Genomic DNA, 16,864 nt, shown 5'->3' with positions numbered 1-16,864 from the left:
TGTAGTTTTCAAATCTTGGGTAAAACAGTGAGGTCACAGGCATGGCCCAGGATCTGCCAGGACCTAAGACACACTAGGAGAGAGATACCTCAGGGTGGGGGAAATGAATTAGGAGAGCATGAAGCCTCAGAGACCTGGATCTCTTTCTCTGCCGTGCGTCCAGCTGTCCTATGTGTTGCTGACGAGGACAGGGTAAGATCTGTAAACTTGGCTCAGGACTAAGACACAGGAAACTCTAAACTCAACTTGGACCCAGCTGGCGAACCTAGGGAAGTCTTTTGGCCACGATGGGTCCTAGATTCCTTATTGGGGTAATAAAGAAGTCAAATCAGAGCATCACTCATGTCCCTTTTGGCTCAAACCCTACATTCTCTTCCCTCTGCAGTGTCTGTCACTGGCTGGAGGTTGAGACCAGAATGGGTACTCGTGCTATTCCCACATCGGTGATCAGTATCACTGCCCCTAGGATGCAAGCAGCAGACGCCTCTCTGTCCTAGTGTGGGAGACTAGGTTTTGGTGCCACATGCCTAAAACGAGCACAGGTCTTTTTTTTTTTGTTTTTTCAGTTATTTTTCAACTGTAGTTTGGAATTATGGGAAGAGAGGAGCTGGGAAAGGTGAAGGGAAGGTGAGGGCGATGGTAGTGTTGGATACATCTGTCCTGTAGACAGTAGCTGGTAAATTACTAATGAAAACACCACCATTTGGGTTCTTCCCTGAGTGAAGGAAGAAAAGAACAAGGAAGCCATTTTTAGGAACAGTTTGTGCGTCGAGACCGTCTTTAATTACAGCCTCTCCTCAGGTTGCTATTAAGACATACCAACTAGAAGTCAAGGTCTTTCTAAAATTCCAGCCTAGATAACAGGTCTGGGAGAGTAGGCTACCTGGGTTCCTTTCCTTCCTTCCTTCATCTTCTTTTTTTGGCTACTAAGTCTTGAGAGACTATCCATACATGCAAAACAAATTAGGGCAGAAAGGGAAAAAATTCATGCCATTTTCTAATTAGATGCTGTACTTTGTTACTGACCACACAGGAGCTGGTGCCATCATCAGAAGAATCAGGGCATTGCACATCTGTGCCTGTCTGTGAGCAAGATAATTAATTCTGGACTTTCTAGGGAGTCCAATTCAAGGAGGCTTTTCAAAATCTCTGGCAGAAGAGCAGCCAGTTGAGGGGGTGGGGTCAGTTCTTGCTGGGAGCCCATTCTTCCCCATGGCCTCATAACTCATTTCCATCAACATTCTTGCAGAGGAGCTCAGCGAGATGGATGGCCATGCTTTCACACTGGGGCTACGGCAAAGGTCAGATGCAGTCTGGACGTTTGAAGGGGGTGTCCTTCCGGGGCACTGCTGCTTTTTAAAAAATTTGGCCCATTGGCGGTGTCTAAAACCAGCCAATTTGGGCGTGCCTGAGATGGAGGAGGCAGAGGACTCCTATGCGTGGCTTTTGCACTGACTTTGATGATCTTGTACAACTTTATTCTTTGTCTAATTTTGACCTAACATCACGCAGGAGCCTCTGCCAACATTTCATTTCAAGGAGTGAAGAGAAGGATTGATTCCCTTGAGTATTAAAATACATTGCTTTGTTTTTTTCCTCCTCTTCCAAATAAAAAGAAGGTCACTTTTCTTCTATTTTAGTGCAACCTGGAGTTTTCCTAACCGTTGTAACAGGAAGCTCCCCAGAGCAACATGCACATATATGTGAATTGGACCAATATGGTTTAGGTGATAATCTCAGAGCAGTTGAATGACAAAGCCTACTTAGACAAAAAGTACTCGGTCCACACCCTTCATAATACTTAAAAATGATTGAATTCCAAGACAATTTCCAATGCACCTGACTGTTGGATTCATTCTGACCAGCAGATTGGCAATTAACTTGTTTTTGTTTTTGTTTTTTTTCTTTTTTAAAGTGACCATATATCCAGGGGAAAAAAAAATCATTAAGGAGTTTGAAAATGAGTTTTTGACCCGTTTCCAGTTCATTAAAGCTTTTGTGAACCCAGTCCAGCATTTACAAAAGCCAGAAGTTTGCCTCAACTGTTTAGCCCAATTACGAACCGCACTGAGGGGTCGGGATGAAAGTTTGCTGAGGGTTCATTACCTCGCACTTGCATCTTCCGGAAATTCTAATTACTGTCAGCTTATTTGGTTCCTTTTTGACTGAATTTCATAACTGCTAAAGCTTATCATATCCACCACACACAATTAGCACATAAAAAAGTTACTATATTTGGTACATAAAAATATACAACATTACACAAGAAAGCACAAAACAAAAAGCAAACACAAGGAAGCAAACGAACCATATCAAATTATACGGGAAAGACTTCTTCATCTTACCTATGTTTAAACTCTTTATTTCTTTAGAGAAAGAAAACAGAAGGAAAAAGAACAAACAGTTAGCGGAAGAATTGATGATAAAGCAAACATAACATTTTCATTTCTTGTATAATGGGGCCCCCCAAAAGGCACTCTTTTTTCTTTTTTTTTCCCTTCTAGCTGACAGCTCCCAGCACAATTATTTGGGAAGCTCCCCTGACCCTGGATTCCTCCCGGCCATTGGAGAATCTAGACAAGAACGCCTGAATTCTCTGACCAGCAATGTGGCATCACGTGACACAGGTGGCAACAGGTGAAACAGGCTAATGAAGGGATGGTACACAGGTTACCTCTTGAGTGCCAACACCTATCGATTGGTAATGGCTGCTGGGAGGGCGGGAGTGAAAGGATCCTGAAGCCAAATTCAAGCTCAGCCGTCAAGAGTGCTGTGACGCCTTTGGAACATCCGCCTTGGGTGTGGTGACGCCTGTACTACCTATTTGTCATTGGTGCATTACAGAGTCTGTACCACCCGAGAGAGAGCGGCCCTGCCCACAGCCAATTGCATTTGCCAAACACCCTGTTGAACCCTGAGAGTCTTAACCATTTCCTCGCTCTGTTCCTTGCCCCCTCCCCTCTGCCCATCTCCCTCGCACGCGTGGGCCCCCAAGTATGCATTCTTTCTTACAGATAACACCCATCAGTGAAACTCACAGGCGATACCATCCTCTCGTAATTGGAGCCAAAGACTCCAGTTAACATTCTTTTTCGGAAAACTAGTCAAAGTGTTGCTTCTGTTTTCTTTTAAGAATAAAAATACACGTCAGTTTCAACAGACGAGTGGCTGAATTTTAAGAGCATTAAGGAGGAGAGGAGAGAGGCTAGGGCCTTAAATAGAGAAGTGCTCCCCACTCCTAGGCCAACGTGTAAGAAACCCCTGACCCCTCTTTCCCTTCTAGCTAAGGGAGGAAGCTTCGGGGAAGGAAGAAAGAGGGTTTAATGCCCTGATTCCTGCCTGGGTGCAGCTCAGGTCTCTGCCGGGGGCCATCATTAGTGGTGGGTTTGCACAGGGATTACATTTTTATATTTTATTCCAACATGTTAGTTTTTGCAAAAAAAAAAAAAAAAAAAAAGTTAATTAAATGATGCTGATAACTCCTGAGCTCTGACTGACATAGTGCAATTTAAGATTCATTCTGCAAAGCCTGGCGTGTCAGGGTGGCAGCCAGGAATTCTCGCATCTATTTTATATTGCTTAATGAAAGTGAAATGTTATCTGCCACCAGTGGTAGTCATATTTGGCTCTTAATTATTGCAATATCAATTCCACTTTTTTTTTAGTCAAGATTTTGTGAAAAGACTGGTTGGGATTTGGGTCTGCTGACCTGACCTACTTCTTTGCTAAGAACATCTGCTTTAAGTTGATTAATATAATATCTGTGTTGGGGGAAGGAGAAGGCAGGGGGGACTAAGTCACTGAGACTGCAGAGTCCGAATGATCATGTAGATCTGAACTTTGGAGAAAGGCTGAGGTCACTGCTATTCCAGACCAAGGCCATTACCAGAGTGGGTGTTTAGCAGGCAACAAACCCAAATAAGAGCACCAGTGAGTCAGTCTATGTATTGGGTTGGCCAAAATGTTCGTTCAGTTAATGAATCCTTTGTTCAATAAAGTTCTTGGTGAAAATGAAAAAGGTCTTTTATTTTTCTTAAAGCCAAATGAACTTTTGGGCCAACCCAACAGAAGAGCATAGGTGCCCTACTTACAAGGGACAGGCCTAGGCTTTGCGTCCATGGCCTCAAAGAAACCAACCCTTTGAGGAAAAAGTGGTGTCTCAGATTCGAGAATTGAGATGGATTAGCTCTTTACACTGTGGAGTCTCAGTGACTCCCCTGCAAAGCCTTCAGGGTCTCTCCAAGCCTTCTCCGCTTGTCTCAGGGAGCTCTCAGCAGGCTGTCTTGTGATTTATGTGTGTGTGCTTGTCTTCCTAGCTTCATGGTGAACAGAAGTGAGTAAGTAAATCTGGACATGACTGACTCATTTCCATACGGCTGATTCTTAGTAGAGAGCCCTGGAGAGAGTAAGGGCTGGAAAAATGGGTTCTTGAGTGGAGGAAGGAATAGGCTGCTTCCCTTAGCGCTGCCAGACCCTTCCTCGGATGAGTTCCAATCCCCTCACGTTCTGCTCAGAATCGCAGAGCTGCAATAAGTTGAGACTGTTGTCTCTTTTCATTTCAATTCTATCCCTCTGTGCCACAGAACAGGGTGGAGTTGGAGCTGCCACAGTTTTTGTTTGTATGTTTTAGTTCTAACTAAGGAGAAGTGAGTTGAGATACATATAGTTCAGTTTTAGGCGGATGTGCTTATGCGGCTCATACACGGTCCTTCTACCATCTTTTAGATGGTTGCTAGCCATTCCGGTACTCACGGCTTTCAGGAATCCTCCTGCCCTGTTGTGCCAACTCACCGAACATCATTACAGAAAGTGGAGTGCTCAATGGAGAAGTCATATATCATGGAAGTGTAATAGTTAATTAACAACAAATTTTAGGTTATTTGTCTGGATTTTGTGATGTTTGCACTAATTGTCAGACTTTCAAAATTTGCAATTTGTTTTGGTTTCTTTTCTTATCCTAAATAATAGTCAGTTTCATTCCAAAATTGTGTAAGATTCAGGCCCCGTGAAACCTGTGTACCTCCTTGGTGAAAGAGCTTTGAACACAGTGCCAAGAACTGTCCACAATTTTATGGAAATATTGTTGTCATTGTTACTCTGGGTAGGTGCTGTGTTATATTTTGTTTCCTGACCTCCATGTTTATACCCTGACCTCACAGAGAAAGCATTCCTCTCTGACTACAATCTCATTCTCCTCCCTAACTTTCTACGTTGGCATTAAGCAGGGTCTGTTGGAGCTGTACTCTCAGGCAAAGCTGGCCTTTGGTGAAGCTTACTTTCAATTTCTGCTGCCCTTGCCCGCCTTCCTAGGCTCCCACTTTTCTCGCGTCTCTTCCCTCTCTAGCACTCACACATTTGGGCTGGACCATTCCCTCCCCTAAACATCCTCCCTGGTGCAATGATGCTGCTGACCTACCCCAATAGCACCGTCAGAATCTCAGCATGGGGAAGTGTTTTACTTGGAAAAAAAGCTTAGTTCATATCATAATATAATTTTATAATGGGAAAATGAAAAAAAAAATTAGAATTTCAAACATGAAGGAAAGTGTGAGATTCTTATGTTTATGGAAAGGGGCCAAGTTAAGAAAAGGCAGAGAGATACTGTCCTGTCCGTTATCATTTACTGCCTCACACTGGGGTTCAGGTCTTGAGATAGTCTCAAATGGGGGAGAAAGGAAAGCTTTTTCGTTGACCGAAGTTCACCCTAAGATGTGAGTGACTGACAGATTTACTCTACTCCCCAGGGCCTGGGTTTTCCAAGGACCATCTGAAGAGGGTGATAGTTATGAGAAGGGAAATGGGCTCCTAGAGGTGGGGTATCAGGCTTTCTGGGGAGGTGGGTGTTGAAAATGTTTTGAATGCCTGTGGAATTGGAGCTGGCAGGTGATAACCGGTTTACCTAGGAATAAGGCTTCTTCTACCATCAGAAGTTTTTCAAGCACATAGAACTCTGCCCCTGCATGTTTTGGATAGGCAAAGGAAGAAGCAAGGAAGAAGGAGAGCGAACATTTAAATAAAATTCGGGTTTGGAGGCTCAGCTCTGGGTTGGGTAAGTGAGACAGGGATGGGCACTGACTCCCGAAACTGGATCATTCAGCTGCCAACTCACAATGGAGAAAAGACAGAAGCACGACAGGTCTCTCCCTGCCCGCCCACGCCCCCCCACCTCCCCGCCCTTTGCTGGTTACTGTTTTGAAGAGAGGGGATTGACATCCCTTTGTTTTCAGGTATGTAGTGGGAAGAAAAGAAGAATCAAACCAGTGTTCTTGTTAAAGCTTAACTTCTAATCGCCTGGATACCTGGCTGATAAAACAAGAGCAAGTCCAAAGGCGGTTAAAAAGGAAAAAAAAAAAAATCACACAGCCGTGAAGGGAAATTGACAGTTACACTTCTCCGCAGCTGTCCTCAATGTCACCACGTGGGCCCTCAGCTTGTGCCATTGATGTTGTGGCCCCTGCAACTTCACAGACGTGGAATCCGGGACAAACTCCAACCAAAGGGTGGATGCTGGTCTTTGTCCCCTTTAACTCAAGCAACATGTCTTGACCCCCTCCTGTGGGCCAGGCACCGCTCTGGGCATCAAGGGGCAAAGATGTCAAAGGTGCCGGCTCTACAGAAGTTCACACCCTGGGGCCCTACAGACTTTCAGAAATAGCTAAAAAACAAGGCAGTCAATGGTGTCACCTTTGTGGAAAATTAGAGTTAAGTGGCCCAGGGGAGGGAGAGAATTATTTCTGGTGGGGAAACTGGGCTTCATGGAAGAGCCCAGTCTTAAAGATGGAACTGATGAGGGAGATGAGGTAGAGAAGGTATTTTAAGTAGAGTGAGTCAAGGTGTGGAGGCGGGGATGGGCAGGCAAGGGCTGATGTGGCTCTGAGCAGGAAGAGAGGTGACAAAGAAGCAAGGGCCAGATGTGGAGGGTGACAAATGCCAGACGAAGTCATGCAGCCCTCATGGAAAAGCCCAGCGCTAGCTCCACCCCTTTCCCTGCCTGCTTTCACGGCTCTCCACTGCCCAGAGGATGCCTACAAAGAAGATGCTTTACTAGGGTAAAAAAGGAAGTAAACATATTGGGAAAGGGACCTAGTTGGGGAGCTCTAGGAGGGTGGCTTGTCTGATTGTCATTCTGACAGCCTGAGGATTATCCAGCCTCTTCCACTTTGTGCCCTTCTTCCTCTCACTGTTCGCCTTTCGGTGATTACACCCTCTTACTCTACCCCATGGCCTCCCACCCTCTGTGTTTCCATGATGGTTGGTTGTTGGCTCTTCTAGAACACTCAGCTTGAATTGCCTTTCCTTGCCCAGGTCCCCATCTCTCACCCTCGAATGGGTGCTCTTTGAGCCTGGGTTTCATCCCCTTTCGGACCCTCAGAGCCCAGCATGGGCCTGACCCACCCTAATGCTTGGTAAACACCTCCTGGATCACTGATCACTGAGGCTGGAACCTTCTTGGGTGGAGCTGGGTTTTCTTCTCTGCTTTTACCCCTCCCAGTGCCCGGCAGAGTCTCAGCTCCTCAGCATCACTTTCTGGTGGTCAGAGAACTAATCTCTCCCCCAGGAGGGGCCTCAGAGACACAAAATGTAGGTGCAGCCTGTGACTTCTTCTAAGTCCTTCACTTGGCAGCTGAAGCTGCCTCAGAAAATACCACCGCCCATTTGGCTGCTCAGGTCAAAATCCTAGCATCACCCTTGATTCTTCTCTCCTCTCTCTTTTTTTCCCTCATTTTTTTTTACACCCTATAAACACAATTCCTATCAGATTTACTTCGAAAATATATCCCAATTGGAAGCGCCCCATCTCCCCCGCTACCACCCTAGTCCGTCTCACCATCACCCAAATCCTGGACAATTGCTACAGCTCCCCTGTAGTCTTACACCCCGACAGTCCATTCTTCACCCAATAGCCAGAGTCCTCTTTAAAAAATGCAAATCAGATCATGTCAGCTCTACCCCCCTTCCTACTTCAAATTCCAATGGCTGTGCATTACATAATGGAAAAGAAAATGAAAAAGAATGCATATGTATGTACAACTGAATCACTTTGCTGTACAGCAGAAATTAACACAACACAGTCAATCAACTATACTTCAATAAAATAAATTTAAAAGCAGAATACGATTCACACATGTCAACATGGTCATTCAGATCCTGAAGCACTGGTCCCCTATCTACCTCTCTGCCCCACTCTGAGACACTCTCAGAAGTCCATACTGGACTTCCATCAGTCCCTTAAGTAAGCAGGCTATTTGCTGATATTAGGGCTTTTGCATAACTTTTCTCTGCCTGGGATACTCTTCCCCAGGTCTTCATGTGGCTGATCTCATCATTCAGGTCCCACCTCAAATATCACCTAGTATGAGAGGTTTCTCTGACTACTTTATCTTACGAAGCTTCCTTCTCCCTCCTTCCCACCACCACGGTTCCTATTTCTTACCCCGTTAGAGTTTCCTTATGGCATTTAGTGCTTCTTGAAAATTTTTTAATTTGTCCACATGATTTAGTTTGAAGTTCCCTATCAGACCACAAGCACAACTGAGGCTTTGCTTGTTCCCCTGTTTGTTTTGTTTTGTTTTGTTTTTTTCCCTTCACCAGACAGTTCTGCACATAGTATATATTGGCCTTGTTGAATGAATTATTTCCCTTATTTATAGACTGCATTTCTCCCTCTACTTACAGATCCCTCTCTAGGTTTGAAGGCCTGGAATCAACTTTCCTGAAAAGAGAGCTTCAAAGAGCTTTTGTCCAGCACAGAGACCTGGACTTCAGACTCAGTAGCTAGCAATGGCCAGGAGGAATCTCCCAAGGGGTGGCCAGAAGTTACCTAGCAAGGCCTATGCAGTACTTCTAAGTCAGATCCTAGTAAATGTGCACAGATCCAGAAAATTCATAGAGAGCTAGCACACAGAGGTGCTCAATATAAATGTCTGAATTAATAAATGAATGTTAGAGGTTCTTAAACTTTGACGTGCATCAGAATCTTCTACAGAGCCTGTCAAAGAGAAAAGATGCCTTGGCCCTTCTCCAGACTTACTGAACCAGTGCCTCTGGGGGTGGGCTCCAGGAATCTGTATTTTTAAGAAGTGCCACTTTAGAAACCCGTGAAATGGACCATCCGCTTAAAGTAGTGGTCCTTTCACTATTTGGTATGTATCAGATTCACATGTGAAGGTTTTATACAATACGGCGACCCAGGTCCCACCCCCAGCACCATGACTGAAGGCATTCTCCTTTGCCGTAAGGCAGGTGTCGACAACTGTACTAAATACACTTGCGGTGTTTTATAGATACACAAAGCATTTCCCCTAGTCCTTATCTGATTCCAGGCCTAGGTTTTACACCTCAGCCCATCACACAGAATCTGTATTCTCTGAAGAACCCCGCATGCGGCCACCATTTACCCAGGGAAGTTTTGTAGCAGTGGGAGCAATAGGGCAAAAGAAGGTTTTCTGTGCAGTCACTTACCGTAACTCCAAGATGCTGGTCACGTTTCGGGAGGGAAAGATGCGTCGGATGTAATTGAAGTCACCAACGAAGAGGCTCCCATCGACTCCAACAGCCAGAGCTACTGGGGCTAGCAGCTTGTTGCCTTCAGCAAGGCCGTTGCAGCTGGGACAGGAAATGCTCCGGCGGCGGCCGTTGCCCATGATGCTGGTGATGATGGCGGGCTGCTGGGTCAGGAACTGGTTCTCCCCAGTGCCCTTGTGTAGGATTCCTGGGGCAGGGGCAGTAAATGGGGGCAGTTACTGCAGCCCTCTGGGGAGGACACTTCTATCGGCTTACTGAGGATGAGGGGAAGTGACAGAGGGAAGAGAAACAGTAGGAAACGCCAACTTTGGGGAGCTCCCCAACTTCCTCATGATGCTGAGAGAGCTATAATAGGATAGGTAAACCCCAAGGCCGTGGTACGGGGTAAGACAACATTTGTAGAGATCACTGAAGAAGAATTGTGAGGTACACTAATGTGGATGGTCTGGAAAAACCAGCTCAGCTCAACATTCCTTGACATTTAAAAGGAGAAGGTGGTAAAACCTACGAGTATTTTGGTCATTTGATGAAAAAGAGCTGCGGGAAGGGGAGGGGGCTACCACTTAAATGTCAAGGCTGGAGAGAAGGTTCCAGAGGCAAGACTAGGCCGTGTTTGGGAAAAGGAAATGTGCTCACATACCACTTTTAACGTTGAGGATGTGATGTTTGTCCAGGGACCAGCCCCCGAGGTTGGAAGGGTCCAGCTCAAATCCCTGAAGGAGGGCTGTCCTTTTCTCCCACAGGATGAGACTGGGGCAGGTCTCATATTCAAACCCGACAGACACTGAAAGATAAAAGGGGGTGGGGCAGAGTGGGAGATGAGAGAGTTTACTTGATTACTCCAGAGCCCTCCAGCAGGAATGAGAAACTTGTGCTCACGGTAATATAGATTCAGCTCAAAAAACTCACTCGAGGCAGGCTGATTGCTTTTCTCCTTGTGATTCCATACAATATTAAATTCAAATTTCAAGCTGAACTCAACCTTGAAACTTTACACAGTAGTAGTCTGTGGGGATGGAAAGACCTTTCCAATGAACAGTTGGCTTTCAAAAATGACCCCAGTGATGGGGAGGGAAGAGATGAATCATTTAGAAACTGAATACAACGCTCCTTTAGAGACGGACAGGAGACCGTTTCCCTCAGCCTGCTGTTCACGGCCTGCATTCGCTATTATTTTGCGTTATTTATTTTCACTCACTAGGAGAAAGACCTATGGAAGCTTTGTGGCTCATTTATAAGGAGATTCTGGAGGCAACAGCTTGTGTTAGCTGAGGCACTTTGTACATTCACTGAGGATTCCAGAGAGTTCCAAGTGAGGCAGGCATGGGGACACAGCCTGCCAATTATGTGGCAATTCAGTGGGGAACAGAATCCAAAAACTATAAAAATCCTGCATTTGCCACATGGACAAATAGGAGAGAGGGGTGGGAGAAGAAGGATTTTAGTCCCAATTCTGTTCCAGCTCACACTTCCTCGTGGCTCCATCTCTCCCGTGTGTAAAACAGAGCAAGTGAAGCCTCAGTTTCTCAGAGAGATGTCATGAGGACAGAGGAGACAAAACGCCGAGATGCCATACATTTTTATTTGGAACGCCGCTTTAGAAACATGAGGCATTGTTATTATGGCTGTTCCTTCTACATTAAATTCTTAACTATGTGTGTCACCTTTGGGGATTCTCCGCAGCTTCTTTTAAATCCTGAGATATAGGAGTGTTGAAATGAAGGAAAGATACATTGTATCTTTTAAAAAAAAACCATGTATGTACTGGCTTGTCCTCTGAAAATTCCAAGAAACAATGACCAACTCAGTAGCAAAGAGAAGTGCTAGTACCTGGTTTGTGGCCTTGAAATATTATTTCTCATTACAAGGAATCAGGGCTCCTTGAAGAAACGGTTGGAGCAAGAAATGAACAATAGGAGACCAGGCGATTTTATCACACCAGATAGCAAGGAAGGAAATAAAATCTACTAGGGCCAAGTCAAAAGAATTTGGGAATCAGCTTGAAGAAGCTTCCACTGACCAAAGATGAGACAATTTGACTATTAGGAAAGATAATAACTTCAATGGATATATTAGAGGTATTTCATCCTGTGAGTTCATAATGGTATTTAAAAACACTGATTTGCCACCAATAGAGGATATGAGAGAGCCAACTTATTATGTTGAAAACTGGTAAATAAAGGGAAAGAATCAAGCATTTATCCTTTCTTTCTTATTTGAACTGTACCTCAAATAACCAAGTAGTTAATGAGAAAGTATCTCTATATAAAAGTATTCTAGCTAGTAAGTAATAAAGAAGCAATGACAGAATTAAAATATCATTTTGCAATTCCTAATGACCTAATGAATCTAGGCAATGAGCATCAATGCTGCTGAAATCACAAAAGAATAGACAAGCTGACATTAGTCACCTCCAGACAGAAGAAGACAGACCATCTATCAAGCTGTCTTGCTTAAAAAAAAAAATCAAAGAATAAAATACTTAGGAATAAATTTAACCAAGGAGGTGAAAGGCCTGTACACTGAAAATGACAAGAAAGTGATGAAAGAAACTGGAGAAGACACAAATAAATGGAAAGATACTCCATGCTCATGGATTAGAAGAATTAATATTGTTAAAATGTCCATACTACCCAAAGCAAAGTACAGATTCAATGTAATCCCTATCAAAATTCCAATGCTATTTTTTCACAGATATAGAAAAAACACTCCTAAAATCTGTATGGAACCACAAAACCCTGAACTGTCAAAGCTATCTTGAGAAGAAGAACAAAGCTGGAAGCATCACATGCTCAGATTTCAAACTATATTGCACAGCTATAGTAACCAAAACAGTATGGTGCTGGCATGAAAACAGACACAAAGATCAATGGAATAGATTAGGGAGTCCAGAAATAAACCCAAGCATACATAGTCTATTAATTTATGACAAAGGAGCCAAGAATATACAATGGGCAAAGGACACTCTCTTCAATAAATGGGTTGGGAAAGCTGGACAACCACATGTGAAAAAAAGAAAAGAAAAGGAAAAGAAAAAGAAATTGTATCACTCTATGCCACTCACAAAAATGAACTCAAATGGATTAAAAGCTTGAATGTAAGACCTAAAACCATAGAACTCCTAGAAGAAAACACAGGCAATAAGCTCCTTAACATCAGTCATTGCAATGATTTTTTAAATTTGACACCCAAAGGAAAGGAAACTAAAGCAAAAAGGAACAAGTGGGACTACATCAAACTAAAAAGCTTCTGCACAGCAAAGGAAACCATCCATAAAATGATAAAGAAACCTACTGAATGAGAGAAAATATTTGCAAATCATATATCTGATAAGGGGCTAATGTCCAAAGTATATAAAGAACTTATACCACTTGACAGCCAAAAACCAAAGAACCCAATTAAAAAATGGGCAAAGGAACTGAATAGACATCTATCCAAGGAAGACATACACAAGGCCAATGGTATGTGAAAAGATGCTCAGCATCACTAATCTTCAGGGAAATGCAAATCAAACCTACGATGAGATATCACCTCACACCTGTCAGAATGGCTATCATCAAAAAGAGGATGTGGAGGAAAGGAATGCTTGTGCGCTGTTGGTGGGAATGTAAACTGGTGCAGCCATTATGGAAAACAGTATGGAGGTTTCTCAAAAACTTAAAAATAAAACTACCATAGGATCCAGCAATTCCACTTCTTGGTATCTATCTGGAGGAAACAAAAACATCAACAGTGAAAAGATATATGCACCCCTATACTCGTTGCAGCATTACTTACAATAGCTAAGATATAGAAACAACCAAGGTGTCCATCGACAGATGAATGGATAAAAATGATGTGATATACAATCAATGAAATATTATTCAGCCATAAAAAAGAATGAAATCTTGCCATTTGTGACAACATGAATAGACTTTGAGGGCATTATGTTAAGTGAAATAAGTCAGATAAAGAAAGACAAATACTGTATAATCTCACCTATATGTGGATCTAAAAATTTGTGTAAATAGGAATATCATTCGCTCTAAATACCTCAATGTTTTATTGTGAGAAACAGTAAATTTTGGGGACTTCCCTGGTGACACAGTGGTTAAGAATCTGCCTGCCAATTCAGGGGACATGGGTTCGAGCCCTGGTCCGGGAAGATCCCACATGCCACAGAGCAACTAAGCCCATGCACCACAACTACTGAGCCTGTGCTCTAGAGCCTGCGAGCCACAGCTACTGAAGCCTGCGCGCCTAGAGCCTGTGCTCCACAACAAAGAAGCCGCCACAGTGAGAAGCCTGTGCACTGCAATGAAGAGTAGCCCCCGCTCACCACAACTAGAGAAAGCTTGCATGCACCAACGAAGACCCAACACAGCCAAAAATAAATAAATAAAATTTTTTGATGAAATCTAAGTAATGTTTTTAAAGTGTTTATGAAACAAAGATGATCATAAGCAGAATAAAAAAAAATAAAAACAAACAATCCAAAAGACAAAAAGCCAAGCTCATGTACAGGGAACAGATTGGTGGTTGCCAGAGGAAGGGGCTGGGTGGACCAAACAGGTGAAGAAAGTCAAAAGATACAAACTTTCAGTTAAAAAATAAATGAGGGCTTCCCTGGTGGCGCAGTGGTTGAGAATCTGCCTGCCAATGCAGGGGACACGGGTTCGAGTCCTGGTCCAGGAGGATCCCACATGCCGCGGAGCAACTAGGCCCGTGAGCCACAACTACTGAGCCTGCGCGTCTGGAGCCTGTGCTCCGCAACGAGAGAGGCCGCAATAGTGAGAGGCCCGCGAACCGCGATGAAGAGTGGCCCCCGCTCGCCGCAACTAGAGAAAGCCCTCGCACAGAAAAGCGAAGACCCAACACAGCCATAAATAAATAAAAATTAAAAAAAAAAAACAATTAAAAAAAATGAGTCACAGGGATGTGATATACAACATGGTAACTATAATTAGTAATGCCATACTGTACATTTGAAAGTTGCTAAGAGAGTAGATCTTAAAAGTTCTCGTCACCAGAAAAAAATTTTGTAACTATGTATGGTGACAGATGTTAACTAGATCTACTGTAGTCATCATTTTGCAATATATACAAATATCAAATCATTATGTTGTATACATTATATGTCAGTTACACCTCAAAAAAGTTGGTATAGATAAAATATCAAACTTGAACCTAGAAAGCCTCAAGGTCCAACTATCAATTTATAGGAGATATAGGACAGAGGAATATGTTAAACAGCCACAGGTGTGCAATCAGAAAACAAACCAGACTATGGGAAATGCTATAGGCAAACAATACAGTTTCTTCAACAAATAAATCATAAAACCTAAAAAAAGAGGTTGAAATGGAAGGAGAAACCATAGATTAAAATAATTGAAGAGAAATCAACCAGCTGCACAAGGTGGATCTCATCTGGATTCATAGTAAGTACAGGTAAAAATCTATAGTAATTACACAAAGGAACATGAGAGAAAGTCAAAGTAACTAATACCAAAGACAGCAAAAAAAGAAAGAAGGAACAATGGATCACAAAAGGGCCAGAAAACAAAGAATAAAATGACAATACTAAGTCCCTATCATTAATTAGTTTAAATGTAAACAGATTAAATTCGCCAATCAAAAGACATGAAATGGCTGAACGAATAAAACCAACAAGAGCCAATGTTATGATGCCTATAAGAGACTCACTATAGCCATAAGGACCCATATGGACTGAGAATGAAGGTATGGAAAAAGGCGTTTCAAACTTTCAAGCAAATGGTAATCCCATCCCCCCCAAAAAGCAGGGGTAGCTATATTTATATCACACAAAATAGACTTCAAACTAAGAGTGTTAAAAAGAGACAAAGAAGGCCATTATATAATGGTAAAGTGGTAGATACATCAAGAAGATATAACAGTTATAAATATTTATGCACCCAACAGTGGAGCACGTAGATATATAAAGCACAAACTAGCAGAGCTAAAAGGAGAAATAAACCATAATAGGATAAAGCTGGGGACTTGAATATCCCACTCTCAAAAATGGACAGATCATCCAGACAGAAAGTCATAAAGGAAATAGAGGATTTGAACAACACTATAGGCCAAATGGACCTAACAAACATACATAGAACATTCTATCCAACAATGGCAGAAGTGTATGTGGAACATTTTCTAGGATAGACCATATGTTAGGCCACAAAACAAGTCTTAGCAAATTCAGGAAGATTAAAATCATACCAAATATCTTCTCTGACCACAATGCCATGAAACTAGAACTCAATAACAAGAGGAAAACTGGAAAATTAAAAAATATATGGAAATTAAAAAACACTCTCCTGAATAACCAATAGATTAAGGAAGAAACTAAAGGGGAAATAAAAAGAGACAAATTAAAATGGAAACACAAATACCAGAACTTCTGGGATTCATTAAAAGCCAGTTCTGGGGCTTCCCTGATGGCACAGTGGTTGAGAGTCTGCCTGCCAGTGCAGGGGACACGGGTTCGAGCCCTGGTCTGGGAAGATCCCACATGCCGCGGAGCAACTAGGCCTGTGAGCCACAATTACTGTGCCTGCGCGTCTGGAGCCTGTGCTCCGCAACAAGAGAGGCCGCGATAGTGAGAGGCCCACGCACCGCGATGAAGAGTGGCCCCCGCTTGCCACAACTAGAGAAAGCCCTCGCACAGAAACGAAGACCCAACTCAGCCATAAATAAATTAAAAAAAAAAAAAAAAAAAAAAAGCCAGTTCTAAGAGGGAAGTTCATAGCAATAAGCACCTACATTAAGGAAGATCCCAAATAAACAATCTAATTTTGTGCCTTAAGGAACTAGAAAAAGAAGAACAAACTGAGCCCGAAGTTAGCAGAATAAAGGAAATAATAAATATTGGAGCATAAATGAATAAAATAGAAAAGAGAAAAACAATAGAAAAGGTTAACCAAACAAAGAGTTGGTTCTTTAAAAAGATAAACAAAATTGACAAACCCTTAATTAGACTACCTAGGGAAAAAACAGAGAAGACCCAAATAAACAAAATTATGAATGAATAAGGACACATTATTTAATAATTTATACTACAGAAATACAAAGGATCATAAGAGGCTCCTCTGAATAACTATACACCAACAAACTGAACAACCTAGAAGAAATGGAAAAATTCTTAAAGACATACAACTTACCAAGACTGCATCAGGAAGAAATAGAAAATCTGAATGACCAATTGCTGGTCTGGAAGAAATAGAAAATCTGAACGACCAATTGCTGGTCTGGAAGAAATAGAAAATCTGAACGACCAATTGCTAGTAAAGAGATTGAATCAGTAATCAAAAATCTCCCAATGAAGGAAAGCTTAGGACCAGAT

The 16,864-nt window shown here is 42.7% G+C and overlaps 1 protein-coding gene and 1 long non-coding RNA gene across 5 annotated transcripts in view; one reads left to right on the top strand and one right to left on the bottom strand.

The window, feature by feature from the left end:
- Positions 1-2,575, top strand: part of LOC132362696 (uncharacterized) — an 89,677-nt gene extending 87,102 nt beyond the window's left edge. The window contains exon 11 of the long non-coding RNA XR_009502441.1: positions 2,505-2,575. This is a non-coding gene — a long non-coding RNA (uncharacterized LOC132362696). The remainder of the gene's footprint in view (positions 1-2,504) is intronic.
- The window catches only part of TENM2 (teneurin transmembrane protein 2), a 998,550-nt gene that overhangs the window by 72,976 nt on the left and 908,710 nt on the right, over positions 1-16,864 (bottom strand). For 3 of the 4 annotated variants that reach the window (XM_059917647.1, XM_059917648.1, XM_059917649.1), the window contains 3 exons: positions 10,166-10,309; positions 9,463-9,712; positions 2,346-2,366 (listed from right to left, as the gene is read on the bottom strand). In XM_059917647.1, the coding sequence (XP_059773630.1) occupies positions 2,346-2,366; positions 9,463-9,712; positions 10,166-10,309 (415 nt within the window). The remainder of the gene's footprint in view (positions 1-2,345; positions 2,367-9,462; positions 9,713-10,165; positions 10,310-16,864) is intronic. The other variant, XM_059917650.1, reaches the window with a different exon arrangement.

The sequence above is a fragment of the Balaenoptera ricei genome, chromosome 3 (assembly GCF_028023285.1).
Source record: "Balaenoptera ricei isolate mBalRic1 chromosome 3, mBalRic1.hap2, whole genome shotgun sequence".
In the NCBI taxonomy this organism is placed as follows: Eukaryota; Metazoa; Chordata; class Mammalia; order Artiodactyla; family Balaenopteridae; genus Balaenoptera; species Balaenoptera ricei.
This window is presented reverse-complemented; position numbering and strand designations above follow the sequence as displayed.